Source organism: Schistocerca americana, chromosome 3 (assembly GCF_021461395.2).
Source record: "Schistocerca americana isolate TAMUIC-IGC-003095 chromosome 3, iqSchAmer2.1, whole genome shotgun sequence".
Classification (NCBI taxonomy): Eukaryota; Metazoa; Arthropoda; class Insecta; order Orthoptera; family Acrididae; genus Schistocerca; species Schistocerca americana.
In genome coordinates this window covers 317,231,739-317,253,663 of record NC_060121.1, presented here as the reverse complement: position 1 = coordinate 317,253,663, position 21,925 = coordinate 317,231,739, and the positions used below count along the sequence as shown (strand labels likewise).

At 42.3% G+C, this 21,925-nt stretch overlaps 1 protein-coding gene across 1 annotated transcript in view; it reads right to left on the bottom strand.

The window, feature by feature from the left end:
- The window catches only part of LOC124607128, a 62,050-nt gene extending 40,443 nt beyond the window's left edge, over nucleotides 1–21,607 (bottom strand). Inside the window, exons 1-2 of the mRNA XM_047139335.1 lie at nucleotides 21,455–21,607; nucleotides 14,081–14,360 (exon numbers count right to left, since the gene is read on the bottom strand). Coding sequence (XP_046995291.1) covers nucleotides 14,081–14,286 — 206 coding nt within the window. The 5' untranslated portion in view covers nucleotides 14,287–14,360; nucleotides 21,455–21,607. The remainder of the gene's footprint in view (nucleotides 1–14,080; nucleotides 14,361–21,454) is intronic.
- Between the last annotated feature and the right edge of the window lie 318 nt (nucleotides 21,608–21,925).

The window sequence follows — 21,925 nt, the reverse complement described above, 5'->3', positions numbered from 1 at the left end:
GTCCCGCCTTCCTTTTTTTAGAATTTTCAAAGTGGTATTTAAAATGCAAACATTTTCTAGTACAGAAATCTATGGTCCGCAGTGAAACGGTTAACTACCTAAATTAACCATAGTGCAGGCCAGTGAAAATTGTTACTGACCTAATACAAGATTTTTGTTAATGTGCGAGGGTTGGAATTTTAATAGTGGTAACTATTTATTTACAGCTCGTACAAAATAGATAAGTGTTTCAAAGTTTTACTAACCGTCAAAGTAGTCGCCAGCACTGTGTACAATCCGGTGTCAGCGATGTAGAAGTCGTAGGATACTCTTAGCAGTGCCAGTTGTGTTGACAGTTTGAGCGGCGCGGTCTATTGCTCGACGAATTTGTAGCAGTTCTGAAGTGAATGCTGTGAAGTGTTTCCTCCAATTTAAAAATCGTGTTGAACTCACGAGGGCTTAAGTCAGGGGAGAGCAGTAGGTGATATAGCACTTAGCAGCCCCATCTGTCAAACAAATCAGTAACAACTTGCACTGTACGTGCTTGAGCATTGTCCTGCAAAATGATGGTCAGGTCCTGCAGAAATTGTCATCACTTCTGTCTCTAAGCTGCTCGTGGGTAGTGTTCCAAAAATGAACAGCATAGACACAGAAGTGATGGCCTATTTTACATCATATTTTAGTTCTACGTGACGGTGCTTTGCTGAGTGTATTTATATGTTTTGACGATGTCATTACGGCTTTAGGTTGTGTTCCAAAAGGGAAGTGCATAGAAACAGAAGTGATGGCACTTTCTGCAGGACCTAACCATCATTTTGCAGGACAATCCTCAAGTATGTACAGTAAAAGCTGTTACTGATTTGTTTGCCGGCCGGGTGGCCGAGCGGTTCTAGGCGCTACAGTCTGGAACCGCGCGACCGCTACGGTCTCAGGTTCGAATCCTGCCTCGGGCATGGATGTGTGTGATGTCCTTAGGTTAGTTAGGTTTAAGTAGTTCTAAGTTCTAGGGGACTGATGACCTCAGAAGTTAAGTCCCATAGTGCTCAGAGTCATTTGAGCCATTTTTTTTTAAACTGATTTGTTTCACTGATGGGGCTGCTAAGTGCCGTACCACCTACAGCACTCCCCTGACTTAAGCCCCCGTGAGTTCAACTCTATTTCTAAACTGAAGGAAACACTTCACGACGTTTGCTTCAGAACTGCTACAAATTCGTCGGGCAATAGACCGCGCCGCTCGAACTGTCAACACAACTGGCACTGCTAAGAGTATCCTACGACTTCCACATCGCTGGCAACGGGTTATACACAAAGCTGGTGACTACTTCGAAGGTCAGTAAAACTTTGAAACACGTATCTACTTTGTGCGAGCTGTAAATAAATAGTTGCCACTATTAAAGTTCCAACCCTCTTATAAAGGCCAGTCAAGTGAAAAACAAACGCCAGCCACAACGGGACCATGGAATGGTTTCATTCAAAAGTAATCACCATACACGTTAAGAGATTTATACGACTGGGAGAGGAGACAATCAATTCCTGTTTAGCAGAACGCGGTCGGCCACTGACAGTTCCACAACCACACCCACTCCGGCATTTCTTCGTCCGGCTGAAACCGACGTCCATGCAAGTCGTTATTCAGGTCGCCAAAGACGTTAAAATCACACGGTGAAATATCTGGGCTGTACGGAAGTTGTTCCAGTGTTTCCCAACAAAATCATTGAAGCGTAGCCTTCGTCCGATTGCCAGTGTGGGAGAGGCCGTTATCGTGCAACAGGATGCTTCTTCTGCTCGTCGAGTTCCTCGAGCGTAGAAGCACAATCAATGCGTAGGGCTACGAAGCACTTTGCAGAAACTGCGACGCGCCGTAAAGTCAAAACGACCAGGAATGCTATCGGACGGAATCATCTCTAGCACGATAATGCCCGCCCCAACTACGTCAATCGTACGAAGGCTACGCTTCACTTGTTGGGAAACACCGCAACATCCTCAATACAGCCTGGATCTTTCATCGTGTGATTTTCACATCTCTGTCGACCTGAAGAAAGACATGTGTTGACGTCGGTTTCAGTCGGGCGAGGAAGTGCAAGAGTGTGTGTGCCTGTGGATCCATCAGCGGCCGACAGCTTTCTACGAAACAGGAACGGATCGTCCCGCCTCCCAGTAGAGCCCTCCACCAACTTGTAGTGTCACAGGTCGATTTTACTTTGCAATGGTTACAACATCAATGGTCTGGATTTACCATGTAATGTACCTGATCCGGACGAGTTCAAATGGTTCAAATGGCTCTGAGCACTATGGGACTTAACATCTGTGGTCATCAGTCCCCTAGAACTTAGAACTACTTGAACCTAACTAACCTAAGGACATCACACACATCCATGCCCGAGGCAGCATTCGAACCTGCGACCGCAGCAGCCGCGCGGTTCGATCCGGACGAGTATCGTGTGCCACGGACATCAAAACATTACGGAACTTGTTGTGACAAACGTGCACCAGCCTTCTGGACATTCATCAAGTGATGGTCACAAACAGCGATGTGATATTAAAATAAAAGAACATTCTTTTTATCTGTGTGATGAAAATTAACATGACCAGAGACTATTGCTTTATTGAAAGCTCTCCTGTTTTTGTTTCATCTAGCGGTAGGCCGCCATTGTAGTGCTGTCTCATAATTAACTAAGTTTTATCTGTATTTTTGAAAAATATAATAGAAATTGTTATTAGAAAGTGTATATTATTGTCTTTGTTGTCACCTCTCATAATCGCAACCGTTAATTCTCATTAACCAAGTTTTTACAGAACTTTGTAGTGCAGGGAGCTCATCTTCCCTAGCAGGATTTAGTCGGCCATTACGCTGACGATTCATGTTATTACATGTAAAAGCGAGAGACTTCTCAATTTTGATCTTTCATTAATTTCAAAGTTAAAGACAGTAGTGATAGATTTCATTAACCAAAATTCACAGCACTGAATGAGTTCAGTATGTTTCGAATTTGGCCGCCTAACGGCAGATGAGATTCTCTCCAGTTTTTCCTTGCAAATAATAAACAAAAAATATTGAAAATATTTTCATTCAATAAGTTCCGCAATATCTCAGTTAATCTTTATGTAGTTTGGTACATGAATAACCAGGATCACCTGAGACCCATATTAATAATTACAGTTTGCGTAAGAATAAACATATTTTCTTTTCTAAATAGCAGCGCTCACGCAAACTATTTATTAGAAGGCGGTGAGTCACGCGTTGTGTTTAAAAAAAATATTGTATCGTACGTACTTTAGTGGCAGCCGACGTCCGTACGAGTGTTATCGCGGTATAAGTTAATTAAAAGTCTCATGTTAGCTCACAATGTTTAAAGCCACCTTATATATATATATATATATATATATATATATATATATATATATATATATATATATGCCGTGATAAAGTGCCCACACACATATACAACTATACCATGATACCTGACATATCTTTCACTTGTTCAAATTAACATCCTTGAGTAAAAGAAACACAAAAGTCAATCCAGAAATTCTGACAAACAGGCTTCGGTTATCAGTGTGAATCACTTTCCAATAGTGACATCAGTTCTTTGCTGTCTGTCTCAACATCGTCTTGAAATGCGTCTGAATACGCACACAATTTTGATATGTTTGTCAGCAATATTTTAAATTGCAGTGACACTATAGCTGCCTACTGTACTTCCAAAGACAAGGGTATTCTTTTGAGAATGTCGTGCGTTTCCGGGCAACAGTGTTATTAGATACGCGGCTTTCAGCGTGCTTCCTGGGCTGAAAAGCCAATTTCCTAGCTCCTTTTCAATGTTATCCGGCTGAGTAAGAGATTGGAAAAACCGCATTCAATTTCCCTTCTATTCGGCGTCACGTGCGGAAAGCGGATTTCGTTTCACGTGAATGCAGTGTTTCTCGGAGGACTGTTGCGGTCAATGTTTCATTAAGCTAGTGGATCGACGAAAATGGAGTTTAGATCATCAGATCAACGTTTTTAATAAAAATCATTGACGGTGTGGCAGTACAGTTGTCATTTAAGTGTTTACTTACATGAAACGAACGATACGAACATTTGAAAGGACAGTCTTACGACGTTGTGGTTTCCGGATGAATAGTTGGAAGTCAGTGCTGTTTATAGTAGTTCAGGTAAACAGAAATTTGGACGTACATTGGTTTTGATTCATAAAATAGAGAACATCGAGCAGTTGCTTTTTTTGTTTGCATTTTGCTTGTTCTTTTCCTGCTATCCCTGACTGACACAGCAAGAGTGTAACCCAGGTTATGGGAAAAAGAATTGCTGCTGGCAGCTTACACAACACGAGCAATAGTGCACGAATAAGACGTGGCTGACGAATAAAGTAAGTAAAGTTACTACTCGTACATTCATTTGTTATTAACTATAACTTAATAAACGTTCGTCTTTTGTCGTTGCTCTAGTCAATATCCATAACTCGCGCCACCAGAGTCGTGTGGTCGACATCGAGTCGCACGTTCGATTATATCGTTAGGAGCCCACGTGTTCGACAGGCAATCATTCTTGGAAATTACCAAAAAGAATTGCTGCTGGCAGCTTACACAAAACGGGTCAACAGAAACCTTCGATCTTACTCGTCGGCTTTGACCCGTGACGTAAGCGTGTTGTGGTGTGTGACGTCATTACGGCGCGGAGTTTGTTTTGCGATTGTAGCGTGTTTGTAGATGTCTTGTTTTTGTTTGTGGTGCTCTCTGGTGGTGTGTTCATGGTTTTCGTTTGTTTTAATTTAATGCTCATTGCTGTACGTTGGGTGAGTTTGTTATTGAGTGTATTTGGTTGTGGTTTTTTGTTCAGGAATGGATATGAAAGACACCGTTAGAAGTTATCAAGATCTTACAACTATTCGGTTTAATCGCCGAAGTTGTTGATCGGACGCTTCTGTATTTCCCGCGTGCGTGCGTGTGTACATTTGTGTGTGATTGTGGTGGCCAATCTAGTTTGTGGGGGCTGGAACTTTTTTGAGGTAAGTTCCTTTTTTTTTGTTTTTGATGTATGTTTTGTGTCAACAGAAACATCCGATCTCACGCGTCGGCTTTGACCCGTGACGTTAGGGACCTACACATTGATCTGTAGCGTAGCCCTGAATACGAGGTTAGGTTGGGAGGTTTTTTTTTGGCGGGGGGGGGGGGGGGTCAGGGGGGGGCGCAGCCCCCCCCCCCCCTGCCTGGCCTCGAGTACCACTTGTTTATTATTATCTTTGTTCGATCGTAATTTATGTGATTGGGAGCTGTTGTAGATGTATGTAGGTGTAAGGGAAGTGTTGGTTTTTTAGGCTGGTGTTGGGGGATGTGATCGGTAGGTTCTGTTGAGCTATATAGGTCAACGGAAGTGTTCGATCGTAATTTATGTGATTGGGAGCTGTTGTAGATGTATGTAGGTGTAAGGGAAGTGTTCGTTTTTTTTTTTTTTTTTTTTTTGTATTGGAGGATGTGATCGGTAGGTTCTGTTGAGCTATATAGGTCAACGGAAGTGTTCGATCGTAATTTATGTGATTGGGAGCTGTTGTAGATGTATGTAGGTGTAAGGGAAGTGTTCGTTTTTTTTTTTTTTTTGTATTGGAGGATGTGATCGGTAGGTTCTGTTGAGCTATATAGGTCAACGGAAGTGTTCGATCGTAATTTATGTGATTGGGAGCTGTTGTAGATGTATGTAGGTGTAAGGGAAGTGTTCGTTTTTTTTTTTTGTATTGGAGGATGTGATCGGTAGGTTCTGTTGAGCTATATAGGTCAAGGGAAGTGTCCGATTCTGGATAGGAATGTGTTTTTTGGTATTTGGTCAGTTTTGTGATGTTGATTTATTTCGTTGTTTTGCGTGGTTTTGTATGGCGGTCGGTGGCTACATTTGTGTATATTTAGTTTGTCCCCACCCAAAAACCCCCAATTTCCCACGCTTGTCCCGTTAGAGTCATTAGGCTTTTTGTGAAACTTGTGTATTTCAGTGTTTATAATACGTATGCGATGTTTTTATATCCGCCATATTGGATAATACGTATGCGATGTTTTTATATCCGCCATATTGGAATTGTCGTTTATAGTCGTTTCCGCTACATTTGTGACGTCATGGGTCAAAGCCGACGGGTAAGTTCGGACGCTTCTGTATTTCCAAAAATCATTGACGGTGTGGCAGTACAGTTGTCATTTAAGTGTTTACTTACATGAAACGAACGATCCGAACATTTGAAAGGACAGTCTTACGACGTTGTGGTTTCCGGATGAATAGTTGGAAGTCAGTGCTGTTTATAGTAGTTCAGGTAAACAGAAATTTGGACGTACATTGGTTTTGATTCATAAAATAGAGAACATCGAGCAGTTGCTTTTTTTGTTTGCATTTTGCTTGTTCTTTTCCTGCTATCCCTGACTGACATAGCAAGAGTGTACCCAGGTTATGGGAAAAAGAATTGCTGCTGGCAGCTTACACAACACGAGCAATAGTGCACGAATAAGACGTGGCTGACGAATAAAGTAAGTAAAGTTACTACTCGTACATTCATTTGTTATTAACTATAACTTAATAAACGTTCGTCTTTTGTCGTTGCTCTAGTCAATATCCATAACTCGCGCCACCAGAGTCATGTGGTTGACATCGAGTCGCACGTTCGATTATATCGTTAGGAGCCCACGTGTTCGACAGGCAATCATTCTTGGAAATTACCAAGACCTCAGTGCGTTCCGATACATTTTCACGTGAGCAAGATACCAGGTATCTTTCAGCATTTCTAAAAAATTGAAAACTGTTTGTGATAGTACCAATAAAGTTAAAAATCAAAAGTATAGCTTTTAGTTATTTGCTCGCTTATTCGTAGCTTCATTATTTTAGTTAATATCACAGAAGTAAAAGATTTACCACTTCTTATAAGAACAGTTAGCAGCCTGTTTTGCTAGTTAAGAATTTTAAACACAGTTGAACACTATAAGGAGCTCAACAGTCACGAACCCTAGAAGGAGATACACGTTACTTTTCTGTTTAAGGCACCACATGCTACCAGCAAGCATAGTTATTCTAGGTCATGTCAGGAAAGTAGCTGACAATTATATTGTCTTCAAAAATCAAATTAATTCCTAGAGAATTTGCCTAAAATTGCCTTCAGCTACGCTGATACTAACATACTGCAATGTTCCACAGTCCAAAATCCAATGGCTATTTCCGAAGAAAATACGTAATTTAGAACATAAAATATTTTTCTAACATCAAACCGATTGACGTATGGTACAAAAACATTCAGTAATAGTTTCTGAAGATTTAAGCACCCCACTGTTGATTCAGAACATCTTAACTCGATAAATAGCAGACGAAGGAAAGCTCCCTGCGACACAATTACAAAAATTGTCTCTGAAAATTACCTACAACAAATGGTTCAGTAAGCAACCCATGAATGATTTGTTGGCAACAAACAGATCCGATCTCTTTCCGGATTTCCGCATGCAGACTGGGATGTGTGATCAGTATACAGTACATTTGCAGAAATAGTGGACACCAAGGTACAAAGGACTAGAAATGGAAACAGAAAAGTCTCCATTTTCAGTAAATTTACGGAAAATATTTTTCACCAAGTAAGGAAAATTAGAAAAATATTTTCACAGGATGAGTACATCAATGTAACAGTTCTGAGAACAAACAAAGAAAAGTTATTGTTGGAAGAGTACGGAGTGGGATGCAAAGCGGAAAGGCTTGCCCTCAATCAGCAGAGCTAAATAAATCTACGTTCTAGCAGCATTTGCTGTAACACTCATGTTAGCTCCAGAGAGATTGCGAGTACTTCCATAACAAATCAGTCTAGCCATTTTCACATTTTACACACAAAGAGGTCCCCTTTGCATCATGCGTCATTTCAGCGTGAATTTTGTTCGTGGGATGATGGAAAACGCGTGGATTTCTGTCATTCGGTTCTAATGCGAAACTTGAACAAAAAGATCTTCTTTACAGAATTCTCTTTACCGATACGGAATAGATCACCGACCATACACATGTCAAAATAAGTAATTACTTAAATAAAAATCTTTTTAACGTAACACGTTTTTAAAACGTATTAAAAGTACAAAATAGTTTCTCCTCGCCCCATACGGATGCCTAACCCCATATAGATAGTCCTGAAATTTGTACTAGTGAATTTTTAATAGCTATGAAATTACCTGTAGAATTTAAAACGAAAACCGTGGGGCCGTGCAACATATAATAGTAAGGAGGTGAAGTACTCACGCATCAACTATGTACTGCATGCACCCCACGTTTTTTGTTCTAAATTCTACAAGTATTTTCGTATCTATTAAAATATAATAAGCACAAACTTTCAGGACTGTCTGTATCGAGTTAGGAATCTGTATGGAGTTAGGAGAAATTATTTTATACTTTCCAGCTCAAAAAATGGTTCAAATGGCTCTAAGCACTTTTTATTTCACTTGCCACCCTGATTTTACGATCCACCATCTAATTGCTTAAGATGGGTCTTTATTGACCACTTAGCCGCTGCGATCGGTATATGGGCGCTGATATGGCTGAACCTCCACACCAGTTCCCACATCCGATCGCACCGTTGCCCGTGTCCCGCCACGTGGAGGCGGGTCATAGTTGATCGTGTTTTGTTTTTGTCTCATTTATTTTGTTTTCTTTTACTTGGTTATCTTTGTTTGCACTACGGGACTTAACATCTCAGGTCATCAGTCCCCTAGACTTAGAACTACTTAAACCTAACTAACCTAAGGACATCACACACACCCATGCCCGAGGCAGGATTCGAACCTGCGGCAGTAGCAGCAGCGCAGTTCCGGACTGAAGCGCCTATAACCGCTCGGCCACAGAGGCCAGGTTTCCAGTTCGTTTTAAGAAAATGTTACATTAAAAAGTTTATATAAATTATTATTTTCTGCTTTTTACTTCTGTGTGTGTCAAAATTTTCAGTCTATTTCAAACATTTATCTTGAAGGTATAAATTAGAGCGAATTGAGTCCCCACGGGGACTTACCAACAACTGTTTTTACTAAGAAACACTCGCAAGCGATACAGTAAAAGGGATAAATAGCACCGCCACACACCAGACAGGAGGGCAGGTTAATATTGCATTGCCGTCGAGTTCTGAGCTGTAATGAAAGTTACAGTGGAGAACAAAGTACCTTTCGCCGCACACCAGACAAGAAAGCGAGTTAATAGTGCATTGTCATTCAGTTCTGAGTTGTATTGAAAGTTTCAAGTCCGTAGCTCATCAGAAAGTTAGTTTAAAATGAATTGAAAAATTTGTCTGAACAAGCAGATGAGAAAGCGACGTAATAAAAACGTGTTAAAAATATGTGTTACTCGGCTGCTGAAGGTCGAAGGAATTTGAACATCGGAGGCAGTAACGAGAGAACGATTATTGAGGGTTCGTCGCAGACTACATTTATGAGTCAAAACATTATGACCTATGTGGGATGGATTTAAGTTATTGGTAGGCTTGCAGAGGTATGTGGCACCAGATATCAATGCACGATGCACCGATCACGCAATTTCCCGTAAATTAAGGGTCGTTGGTTTGTGGCCGTGGAGCTGGCTACCAATAGCGTCCCAGAAGTGTTTCGTTGAGTTCACGTGAGACGAATTTGCAGACGAAGACATCAACGTGGGTTTTGCTATGATGCTCCTTAAACCACTCTACACGAATCTGGTCTTGTGACGAGGATGGTTACCCGCTTGAAACATCGCCGTCGGGAAGACATCAAGCATGAAATCATGTAGGTGGTCCTCAATAATGTTCGCAATTACCACCAAATGTCCCACGGAAGTCAAAGCTTTTGTCCACTGTAGCATAATACTACCCTCCTCGGCCTGAATCTGTGGCGTGGCCCGTATTTAGAACTGTTGTTCGCCTTGGTGACGGCGGATGCAGACACGACCATCGACCTGGTGTCATGATAATCAACAGCCATCCGTCTAGGAGACAGGTTCTTCTTTATCCGCTGGGCAATCACTGTGTTCCAGTCCCCACCGCAGCTGTAAATGATGAAGTCGTAGAGGCAATATGGGCACAAGTAAGGGTCGTCTGCTGCGGGGCACTACTATCTTCAACGATCTGTACTGAACGTTTTGCTCCGAAACACTTGTGACTGGATCACCACAGTACGAGGGGCGTTCAATAAGTGCTGCAACACATTTTTTCTCGGCCATTTTCAGTTAGGCGCTTCTGTCTGGAACCGCGCGACCGCTACGGTCGCAGGTTCGAACCCTGCCTTGAGCATGGATGTGTGTGATGTCCTTAGGTTAGTTAGGTTTAAGCAGTTCTAAGTTCTAGGGGACTGATGACCTGAGATGTTAAGTCCCATGGTGCTCAGAGCCATTTAACCAGTTTTTTCCACCAGCTGTGTCTGCGCTGGGTTCCTCACCGCCTAACAGAAGACCATCACGAGCAGCAAAGGACCATCTGTACGGAATTGCTTGCCGTTACTAGGCTGATCACGACAATGTTTTGTCGAAAATCGTCGCAGACGATGAAACATGGTTCATCCATGAAGTGGCCACACCACCTCTCCTCCGAAGAAAAAATTCAAAGCCGCACCTCAGCCTGTAAAGTAACGGCAACGGTCTTCTGGGACTCTGAAGGGGTTATTCTGTTTACTGTCCTCCCTCATGGTGCGTCGATCAACTTTGAAGTGTATTGTGCTACCCCCAGGAAATTGGAAAAACGACGTCAGCTTATTCGTCTCCACAAAAATGCAAACGAACTTCTTCTCCTCCACAACAGCGCAAGGGCTCACACGAGTCAGCGGCACATGAAAGGAACTCAGAAAACTTCATTGGACTGTTCTTCCCATTCCACACTACAGCCCGGATCTCGAACCTTCCGGCTTCCATTTGTTTGGCCCAGTGAACGATGCACTCCGCAGGAAGCAGTAAGTGAATGAGTGGGGATTATTGATGCAGCAAGACGTTGGCTTCGACGTCGACCAATAAAGTGGCGATAAAGTGCGGGCATACAGGACCTCCTGTGAAGGTGGCGTAAGACAGTTGCATTGAACGGAGATTGTGTTGAAAAATAGGGTTTTGTACCAAAAAGACAAGGGAATAATATGGTGTATTGGAGTCCTCAACAAAACTAACATGCTTTCGGGAAAAAGTGTTGGATTACTTACTTAACGCCGCTCCTGTTCTATCGTCTGATTTGCCACAGCTCGCCACCTGTAGTGCTTCACACATGGGGCGAACCTCCCAGTTTTGTGGTGAGACGTGGACGTCCAGCAACTTGTCTCCTCGTGCTTTCATCGTCCTTCAATCACTCTCCATAGATTCTCACGACAGTAGCACGCGAACAGCCGATCAGCTTCTCTGTTTCCGAGATGCTCGTTCTCAAGCTCAGGGCTATAAGAATACGCCATTCATCAGAGTAGCTTATATCAGTATATTTCTGAATTTGTCGCCCTTAACGTCACTATATTGATTCCGCCACTGCTCCTTGCTCCACTTGCATACTTCCCTTACCGCGTCACGTGCCCACAATCCCACTTGCAAGCAACCAATGTCGTTTCAAATGCTTTCTAGAAATATGGAATCTGCCTGTTACCCTTCATCCCTTTCACGCAGGAGGGTCGTACAAACATACCGCCGTTTGAGTCTCGTACAGATTCCCGTATGGAGGACATAGTGATAGACATCCCTGGGATTGTGAAGCAGCTGATTGGGTTGAAAATAAATAAATCGCCAGGTCCTGATGGTATTCCAATTCGGTTTTACAGAGAGTACTCTACTGCATTGGCTCCTTACTTAGCTGGTCATTGCGAAATGGTTCAAATGGCTCTGAGCACTATGGGACTTAACTTCTGAGGTCATCAGTTCCCTAGAACTACTTAAACCTAACCAACCTAAGGACATCACACACATCCATGCCCAAGGCAGGATTCGAACCTGCGACCGTAGCTGTCGCGCGATTCCAGACTCTAGCGCCTAGAACCGCTCGGCCACTCGGACCGGCCTGGTCATTACGTCTTGTCTCATCAATGTAGGTATAAATTCTTTTATTAGATAGAGAGAGCAGTCTTATTAGATTGCTCGCTGTTGATGCTAGTGTCAACAGGAAAAGTGTGGTGGTTCGATGTTCACAACGTAGCTCACACACATACCGAAAAGGCTTATCCCAGCCCAGAGCGCATTTTTAGCGATCTCAGTTATGAGAAACGTACTTTCTTCACAAAATGTTTAATGTTCCTCTGATAGCTGTTAATTAAAAATTCTCCATACCTTTAACAAAAATTGGTAGGCCTGTTTTTACAGCCACAGGTAAACAGTCTAGTAAACTAGAAGCAAAAAATAATTGGGTTGCGATGTTACGAGACGAGCCGTTTTAAATAAAGAAGAAGAGTCAAAGAACTCGGATTTTCGATACGATGTATACAAATCAGCGCAACCTCTGCCCTGAAATACTATGTGATCAAAAGTATCCGGTCACCTGGCTGAAAATGACTTACAAGTTTGACTTACAAGTTCGTGGCGCCCTCTGTCTGTAATGCTGGAATTCAGTATGGTGTTGGCTCACCCTTAGCCTTGATCACAGCTGCCACTCTCGCAGGCATACGTTCAGTCAGGAGCTGGAAGGTTTGTTGGGGAATGGCAGCCCATTCTTCACGGAGTGATGCACTGAGGAGAGGTACCGTTGTTGGTCAGTGAGGCCGGACACGAAGTCGGCGTTCCAAAACATCCTAAAGGTGTTCTATAGAATTCAGGTCAGAACTCTGTGCGGGCCAGTCCATTACAGGGATGTTATTGTCTTGTAACCACCATGCCACAGGCCGTGCATTATGAGCAGGTGCTCGATCGTGTTTAAAGATGCAATCGCCATCCCCGAATTGCTCTTCAACAGTGGGAAGCAAGAAGGTGCTTAAAACATCAATGTTAGGCCTGTGCTGTAATAGTGCCACGCAAAACAAAATGGTTCAAATGGCTCTGAGTACTATGGGACTTAACATCTGAGGTCATCAGTCCCCTAGAACTTAGAACTACTTAAACCTAACTAACCTAAGGACATCACACACATCCATGCCCGAGGCAGGATTCGAACCTGCGACCGTAGCGGTCGCGCATTTCCAGACTGAAGCGCGTAGAACCGCCACGCAAAACAAGGGGTGCAAGCCCCCTCCATGAAAAACACAACCACATCATAACACCACCACCTTAGAATTTTACGTTGGTACCACACACACTGGCAGATGACGTTCACCGGGCATTCGCCATACCCACACCCTGCTATCGGATCGCCACGTTGTGTACCGTGATCCATCACTCCACACAACGTTTTTCCACTGTTCAATCGTCCAATGTTTACGCTCCTTACACCAAGCGAGGCGAGGCGTCGTTTGTCATTTACCGGCGTGATGTGTGGCTTATGAGCAGCCGCTCGACCATGAAATCCAAGTTTTCTCGATGTTTAGGAGTGTGGAAATCTCGCGTAGAGATGTATGACCCAAGTGACACCCAATCACCCGACCACGTTCTAAGTCCGTGAGCTCCGCGGAGCGCCCCATTCTGCTCTCTTACGATGTCTAATGACTACTGAGGTCGCTGACATGGAGTGCCTGGCAGGTGGGTGGCAGCCCGATGCACCGAATATGCGAAACGTATTTTTTGGGGGTGTCCGGATACTTTTGATCACATAGTATATATACCCCCCCCCCCCGTTAGTCATATATTGACGTAAGAATATATATGATGTAACGCGTATATAAGTGCAGATATTTCTATTGGTAACTGAGAACAGTGTACTGAACAAAATTGCATCACCATTTACGTAATTTGCAGAATAAAAACTATAGCCACTACAAGTCGAAAGTTTTTAGGTTGGGTAGTACCTCCAAGCACATGTGGCAAATGTGACGCGTTTGTGGGAAGACTGTTCGACGCAGGGAAACAACAACCAAACACTGATGTGTGTACGTTAGGAAATTACCTAACGAAAAGAAACAAAATATTTTTTGTTTAGCCTACGTTATTTCACTAGTGTCCTTACGAAGCGTCCACTACTAAAGTGAGACTGGATCGACCCCTGAACCGGTACTGGTATAATGAGCTACTACTGACTTGACTGAAGGCTTGTGGCTGACTGACCTGTCAGGACGACTGGTGACGATTCTGTTGTGGCTCGTCGGCAGGCAGTCGCGCCGGGACCACGCAGCGTCGCGGCAACGGTCGTAGCGGCCACCGGCGTCCTCATAAGTGTAGGCGGCGTCGTCATAAGTGTAGCCGGCGCGGTCGCCGTCGTAGCGTGCGAAGGCGGGCGCCGCCAGCAGAGCCAGCACGAGCAGCAGCCGCATGGTGTCGCGGGCAGGCACCGGTGGGGGCGTTCCTCTGGATCCTTCGCTGACCCAAGTATCGACGGACCTCGCCACTGAAATACGTACACGAATTTGGCGTCGACTGCATACCTAGTATCAGAAAAAAAACCGAAGAATTTAAGCCAGAATGGAACTGCTTCCACTACGCCCTGAACACCTTCAACTGTTCCACTGTCAGCCATCTTGTTTTTACACCTTCAATTGCTCCACTGCCAGCCATGTTTGTTTTTACAGCTGGTAAACAGTGAAACAGTGATATTGACAGTGACAGTGGCAACACAATATATAGTGTTTGACAGCGATAAAGATGAATAAAAAGAAAACATTATGTAAATAGAAACACACACACACACATAGAATTAAATAATTTGAGGTATAGAAATAAAAAGTTTTCAAATCGTAATTTTGGCTTAAACAATTTATCTACTCTAAGGTATAAGCGATTGCAGATGACAAACTGTGGAACAAAACGGTCACTGTGGAAACACAACACATCAGAAAAACCACACCATGTGCTAAAAGGTATGAATTCATAATTTATGTGTTTTTTTTTTTCAAATATATGTAATTACGATTTAAAAACTAATAGCGACATGTATACAAACAGCAAAGAACACTCTTTATCTTTAACAGATGAAAAATAAAAGCTCATTTAAGATGCTGCAACTGCAGTGAAACATGTTTGGATTAAAGAACAAAATTGTGTTTTGATAAAGGTGGACCCTATCCAAATAAATATAGAACAAGTGTGCTGTCTGTTCAAAGTTGTGCCTCTGTATCATTGTGCCAAGTAAAACGCGTAACACAGATAGAGAAATAAAACATAAATAAATACGAATTCAAATTACATACATTTTCCAAAGTGAGTTTTTCAGATAGTAGCGGCATGTGCGCTAATCTGAAACTTCAGGACACACTGAAACTGTGCGCCCTACCTGCACTCTGCTAGAAGCTTATTTCTCTTTGAAAGAATGGTTCAGTGGATATGAGCTCTCAATGAACCACCATAAATCTTCATTTTTGCCAGTACCTTTTCTGATTTCCACTGCATATTGCCCAGAAATGGCTTAGACACAACCTAGAGGATTGTTTCCAGAATAGTCTTTCACTGCGCAGCGGAGCCGCTGTTTTGAAGCTCCTTTAGAAATGCAGCAATCAATCAACAAACTACATCAGCAGAACACCAGTACGGATCATTAAGAAGATCGCGGCACTTCTTTCCAGTATCCTTGTTCAGCTGGACGAGTGTTACTCTACTGTCGATATCGACATAGACTTCGTCAAGGCGTTTCCGTCTGCCTTTAAATGTGGAGTAAAACAAATGTCAGAATCTGCATTTTTCTAAAACATTCATCTAACATTCCAACATTAAAAAAGCAAAAGTTCGTTATTGAAATCAACAGTACAGCGATGAAATCTGTATTCACGCTCTTAAGTTCCAGCTTTTCGAATCTCTTTGCGTTTATACAGGTTGCCCTCAAACTACGATTCGAGAATCTGTTATCTCTTCATTATGAAAAGACGGAGATGAGGGAGCTATTCCTGTAAGAAGAACGGCAGTTCAGTTAAAGTGCTTATCTGATACATTTCCGCGTTATAATAACTATAACATGTTTCCACAGAGCACTGTAACAAGCGTCTTTAGTAAAGTACAGAAGATCCATGGAGACAGAAACCGAGCAGCAGTTCGAAAATCTTCAAATGGTTCAAATGGCTCTGAGAACTATGTGACTTAACATCTGAGGTCATCAGTCCCCTAGAACTTAGAACTACTTAAACCTAACTAACTTAAGGACATCACACACGTCCATGCCCGAGGCAGGATTCGAACCTGCGATCGCAGCAATCGCGCCGTTCCGGACTGAAGCGCCTAGAACCGCTGGATCACAACGGCCGGCCGAAAATCTTCCTCCTGCTCCAAAGATACCTGATTTTCCGATTCGTTGACTACTCCAAGTCCTGTAACAGCAAAACCGTACATCGGTAGCTGATCTCTTAAAGGAAAGAGTTCATCTAAGAACTACTGAGATATGTACAGAAAATTTAGTTGAAGTCTTATCTGATCAGCGTTAAACGCCAAATTAAAGAATAATCAATAAAAATTTTCCGTTTTTTTCAGCAAAAGGTATTCCGAACGCTGCGGAGAACTTCGAAATTATTAGTGACTTTTATTCGGAAAAATTCTGCCTGCTGCCCGTCCAGTAACAAAAAACAACTGAATGAATTATGTAGTGATTATACGAGTGGATTATACTATTGTATGCTACTAAACGACGTCAAACTTAGTAGTTAAACGTAAAACCTAAAGAAAAAGATTTAGTTACATATATGTCATGTTTATTATAATATATATTAAAAATGTTTAATGTAATAATGCATGTATTGAAGACAAACTTTCGAAACTTTAAATGTGCCTCATTTTCCATTTCGATCACCTATGTTAACCACCGCCCCTTGGGTAGAGGAGCTGAACACAACCTCTGCTGAAGGACGCAGCGGGAGAACGCTCGTTTCGCTTCAACGGCGCGACAAATCGGACATCGGCAGTTCAAGGAATGAAGCCCCTTTCTTTAGTATCTTACGTGCGGAAGTGACCAAGTAACCTGAAAAGGGCTCGCGGATACGAATCTTTCCTGACGTTAGTGTGTTAGCAACGTCTTCTTTTTTTCTGCAGGTAATGTGTTTCGAACTTGCTGGCAAATAGCATAGACAGTTGAACGATTACAAGTGAAAAGCAATACACTGTTGTCCTCTGGCAAAAAGTCTGATATTCTGTCGGAGATCTTGCTATGCTGTTTAGGATTTTAGGTGCGTTGCGTGTAAGACTCGAAAAATCATTGATTGTTCACGAAATAAGCCATTTATTCATGATAATCTGTAGTTATTTCAATTATTACCCGATACCGAATCTTGAAAGCTGGAATATTTTCACTTTGGCTCGGTGGCTAAGTAGGTAACTCAAAGTTCACAAATCAAAATGCCGATCACAAGATTTGTCTCGACAATCGCTGGTTTCACCTTTCGAATGACTTGTGTGAGTAAAAAATACCAAATTGGACCATGATTTTGAAATCTGCTTTAAACTACAGGTCCCATTATAACTGAACGGACAAGTCAGTTGAATAGCAGGAGATAGGAAAGGGCATACCACAACCGAAACGGCCATGCCTAGTATCATACTGTTATAGAATACATTCCTTTTATTTCCGTCAATGATCACATGGCTTTTTTGTCTTTAGACTACGGGTTTTGGTCAGCGATGAACATCTTCAGATCTGCAGCAAAACACGGCACAATCAAATACAGCTAGTGGACAGTCTACATGTCAAAACAATCAAATATGCCATAATGAAAAGTATTATTTTCACAGATTTGAAAACATGTGCTGAAAATATGGCGAGAAATACCTGTTTTTCAACATGTCTTAATATAATGAAGGCATAGTGGCATCGTCAAGAAATACACACAAATCAGCGTGGCTTCGTAGCACTTATTTAAAATATGGTGTAAACTACGCCACAGTGGCAAGAGAGTCATCCTGTTAACAGCGCTACTATTCGAACCAAAGTGTCATAATCACACATCGCCTTTTTCCTTTTTAATTTAACTTTATTCGTTTTCTAATTTGTTACATTTTATCACTGTAGCAACTTATACACCTTAGGAGCTCACTACAGATTTCACGTAATGTATTTTTCATTTTACTGCATTTTGTACAATTATAAAATTAAAGACACAAACATACATAAGTGTACCTCAGATTGACTTGAACACTAGCTCTTTTAAGAGGATGACTCTGCCGGCCCTGTGGCCTAGTTTACACCATATTTTAAATAAGTGCTACGAAGCTAAGCTGATTTTATGTGCAATTCTCAACGACGCCTCTGTGATCATTATATGTCTTAGGACACTTCGTAAAACAGGTATTTCTCATCATATTTTAAGCGCATGTTTCCACATCTATGGAAACAATACTTTTCATTGTGGCATATTTTATTGTTTTGAAATGTAAACTGTCCACTAGTTGTATTTGATTGTCACATGTTTTGCTGCAGATCTGAAGATGGTCATCGCAGACCGAAACCGGTAGTCTAAGGAACAAAAAGTTTTGAGATCACTGACAGAAACAAAAGAAATTTATTCTACACTTCCTCGATCACTGCCTTACTCACCTACTATACTGCAGCATGTGAAACATACTGTTGTGCTGTGTTCAAACCGACCTTCTGTTTGAGAATAGCTTCAGTTAATTACTCATTAAAAGTTCTCGTGATAATTTGCATTACTTGCGATTTTTCCTGCAGCGTAATTACTATTATCAAAATGAAAGCCTAAATTACCCGATCGTTGCGTTTTCTTAATGTCCATTGATACCAGCCGTATTTCGCTTCATGTCCGCAAAACACGGGGACACTTCAGTCCCTTTAGTGTTTTCCCTTCACATAGCAGTCTGTGTTTCCAAAAGGGCAGTTTTCGATTCGTTGTATGTGATTATTTTGCTTGTATACATTTTAATTCTAAATGGTCTTTTTCTGTTCTTGTATTCGAGATGCACTTGCACATATACCGCCAGTAAATCTGAAGCACTGCTTTGGCTAAATGAAGCAAGCCGGCCGGAGTGGTCGAGTGGTTCTAGGCGCTTCAGTCTGGAACCGCGCGACCGCTACGGTCGCAGGTTCGAATCCTGCCTCGGGCATGGATGTGTGTGATGCCCTTAGGTTAGTTAGGTTTAAGAAGTTCTAGGGGACTGATGACGTCAGATGTTAAGTCCCATAGTGCTCATAGCCATTTGAATCATTTAAATGAAGCAAAATGCGACAGGAGTAAATAGAAACAAACAACGACCATTCGCCAGTTACTTTCCCTTACCGTTACGGTTATCAAAAATAGCTAAAAGGCCGAAAAACGATGGCACACTGACATCCAAAGGAAGATGACATCAGCAGTTCGCACTTTTTAGACCACATCCGGCTACAATGCAAGTGAGTTGCCCGAGTGCACAGACTTGTTACTTGCTGAAGACGGTTCAGGATATTTAAACTTCTGGTGATATCATCTTTTTATTTTTAGAACAACTTCATCTACAGCAGTGTTATAGACTTGTCGACGACAATTATGTACCCTGTAAGTATTAATGGTTTGATCACGTATATCTATGTGGCCTTACACCTTCTACTAGTGTCTGGCGAGGTCTGTCCACCAAGGGTGTCATGCCGTGTCCTGTTAGCACGAATCGCCAATTCAGTCACCTGTCTGGAAAGAAGTGTCGGAAGTACGCGGTTTGTTTGCGTACACCAATGTCGAACAGCTTCGAAGACTTCGGCAGCGCCATCATCTACAGCAAGGACCGCATGGGCCCTAAGGCAAGTATCAATAATGCCCAAGATCACAAGATCGGTAAAAAAAATCCATAAAATTCTATTTACGTAAAGTTACAATAAATTGCATATTTTCGATTTGAAACTCCCGCCACACAACGCTGTTTCCTCATTGGTCCATCCGGTTCTTAACATTGTCGCCCGTGCTATATTTCAACCCCCAGAATCTAATTCTTGCAACCGGCCGATCAGCTGCTCACTCGTCTGTTATCTTACGGCTATTTCAGTCGCAACTGCAAAACTAGAGATTTAGAGACGTATAATGAAATTAATTTATGGAAATACATGAAAATTCTGCGTTATTTCTGTTCAGTTGTGATTAAGAAACTTTTTCATCGTCGTTATTTTCTATACCAATCGGTAAAAGTACCAATGTTTGCTATCTAACAGTATCTAAATACTGTTGTAATAACTTTAATTTGATATGATATCCAATGCGACAAAACAGAATCACATTTTAACATGAACGTGTTTGTAATGTGCTTTCACGAGCTCTCTGATATTTCTATAGAAGCAGATGATAAGCACAAAGAAATGAGCTTTAATTCAATTGAATTTCTTCAATCGACAGCCCACAGACTAGCTTCCCATGGGATTGAATCATCGTCAATTCCAGCAATTCCTTGGAAATTTCAATCCTGAGCGTGGTGGTATCGTATATTTTACAGAAGTAACATGGCTCAGTCGAGGCCAGATGTTAAAAACATTTCGTAGCATAATTAATGAAAACAAATCATTCATGATATAAAAAGCAAAATCTATGCCAGAATTTGACGATGCCAACTGGGTGGGAGATTTAGCATGTTTGGTCGATTTGACTAGTCATTTAGGGTAACTCAAAGAGGCGTCTTCAAGATAGAAGCCTACTTATTAGTAACAAGTTTCAAACGGTAAACAGATTCCAAATGAAACTAAAATTATGGAAATCACAAGTAAATGCAAACATTTTTTTCATTTCAATAGGTTGGCCAAATATAATCCAAAAGACGGGATGAAATAAACAACTAAACTTTTCGATTTGATGCAACAATTGAAAATCTAATTCAGAGTTTTCGAAAAAATAATCAAAATTTTTGTATTTATGCAATATCTTTTACAGACAATATAGATACGTTGCCAGAATTCATAGATGGAATGCATAGTTGAAGTCTGACATTCAAGTAAAAGGAAAATTTGATCGTGTATCTTCGTTGGACCTTTACGAATCATACCTGCCCAGAGACAAATATCGCTTCCTGCAAAGTCATGCGTTATATATGTAATCTTTTTTGCAAGTCGGGAGAGCGGTGTGCTGACCACATACCCCCCCCCCCCCCCCCATTTCCGCATCCAGTGACGCCTGTGGGCTGAGGATGATACGGCGGCCGATCGGTACCGTTGTGCCTTCATGTCCTGTTCCGAGTTGTTTTTTAGTTTTTCGTTTTTGGAAGTACGTACGTTTGTAAACAGATATTTGCAGAATAAAGCATACAAAGAGTAAAAGCTGAACCAAAATTTCAGATTAACACCTTGAGAACACCCTGGGAAGGGCAACCACTTCGATCTAACCTGATACTGATCCATTAATCTCACAAATTCATGTAAATTACTTACATGTAGTTCCTATACACCCACGACCATCCCTTATCGTTAGTATTAAGTACTCGTATATTACGTGCGGCCCAAAAATGCTCGTCTTCTTCAAAAGTGGCCGAGGTAGGCTAAAATGTTGGACAACCCTGGTCTACAGCCTTCTAGTTAATCAGAAGTGTGAAGATCATTCTGAGTACCTTGCGATCGTGGTTTCCGGAATTCACCCTGATATCTGTTACATAAGCCGAGGAGCAGCGTCGCCTTCTGTAACGAGGGACTCGGGGTCCAGAGAGCCTGGCGCCAACGTACCCCAGCGGCGAAGAGCGGTCGTTGGCTGGTGGCGCCGTAGACCCAGCTGCAACTGCGGCCGCGTCGCGTCGTGCCGCTTCTTATTGGAGGCGGGGGGAGGGGGGAGGCTGGCCACGGACGCACACTTCGACGACCTCCTGGGCTAAAAGCCTTCGCGTGTACAGCACTGGCTTATTGCTCTGTACCCTTACACAAGCTAGTGCTTTTGACGAGTGTCCCAGAAAATAGGGAATAAATCGCGTAGAAATTGAGGTATCCGAGCGCGAGGAAAAAGGAAATCCGCGTTCCTCTGAGCCAGCGTACACGGCGGCGAGGACAGATTCGAGGAAGAGGGGCGGTCATGACGCTGCGGCAATTGG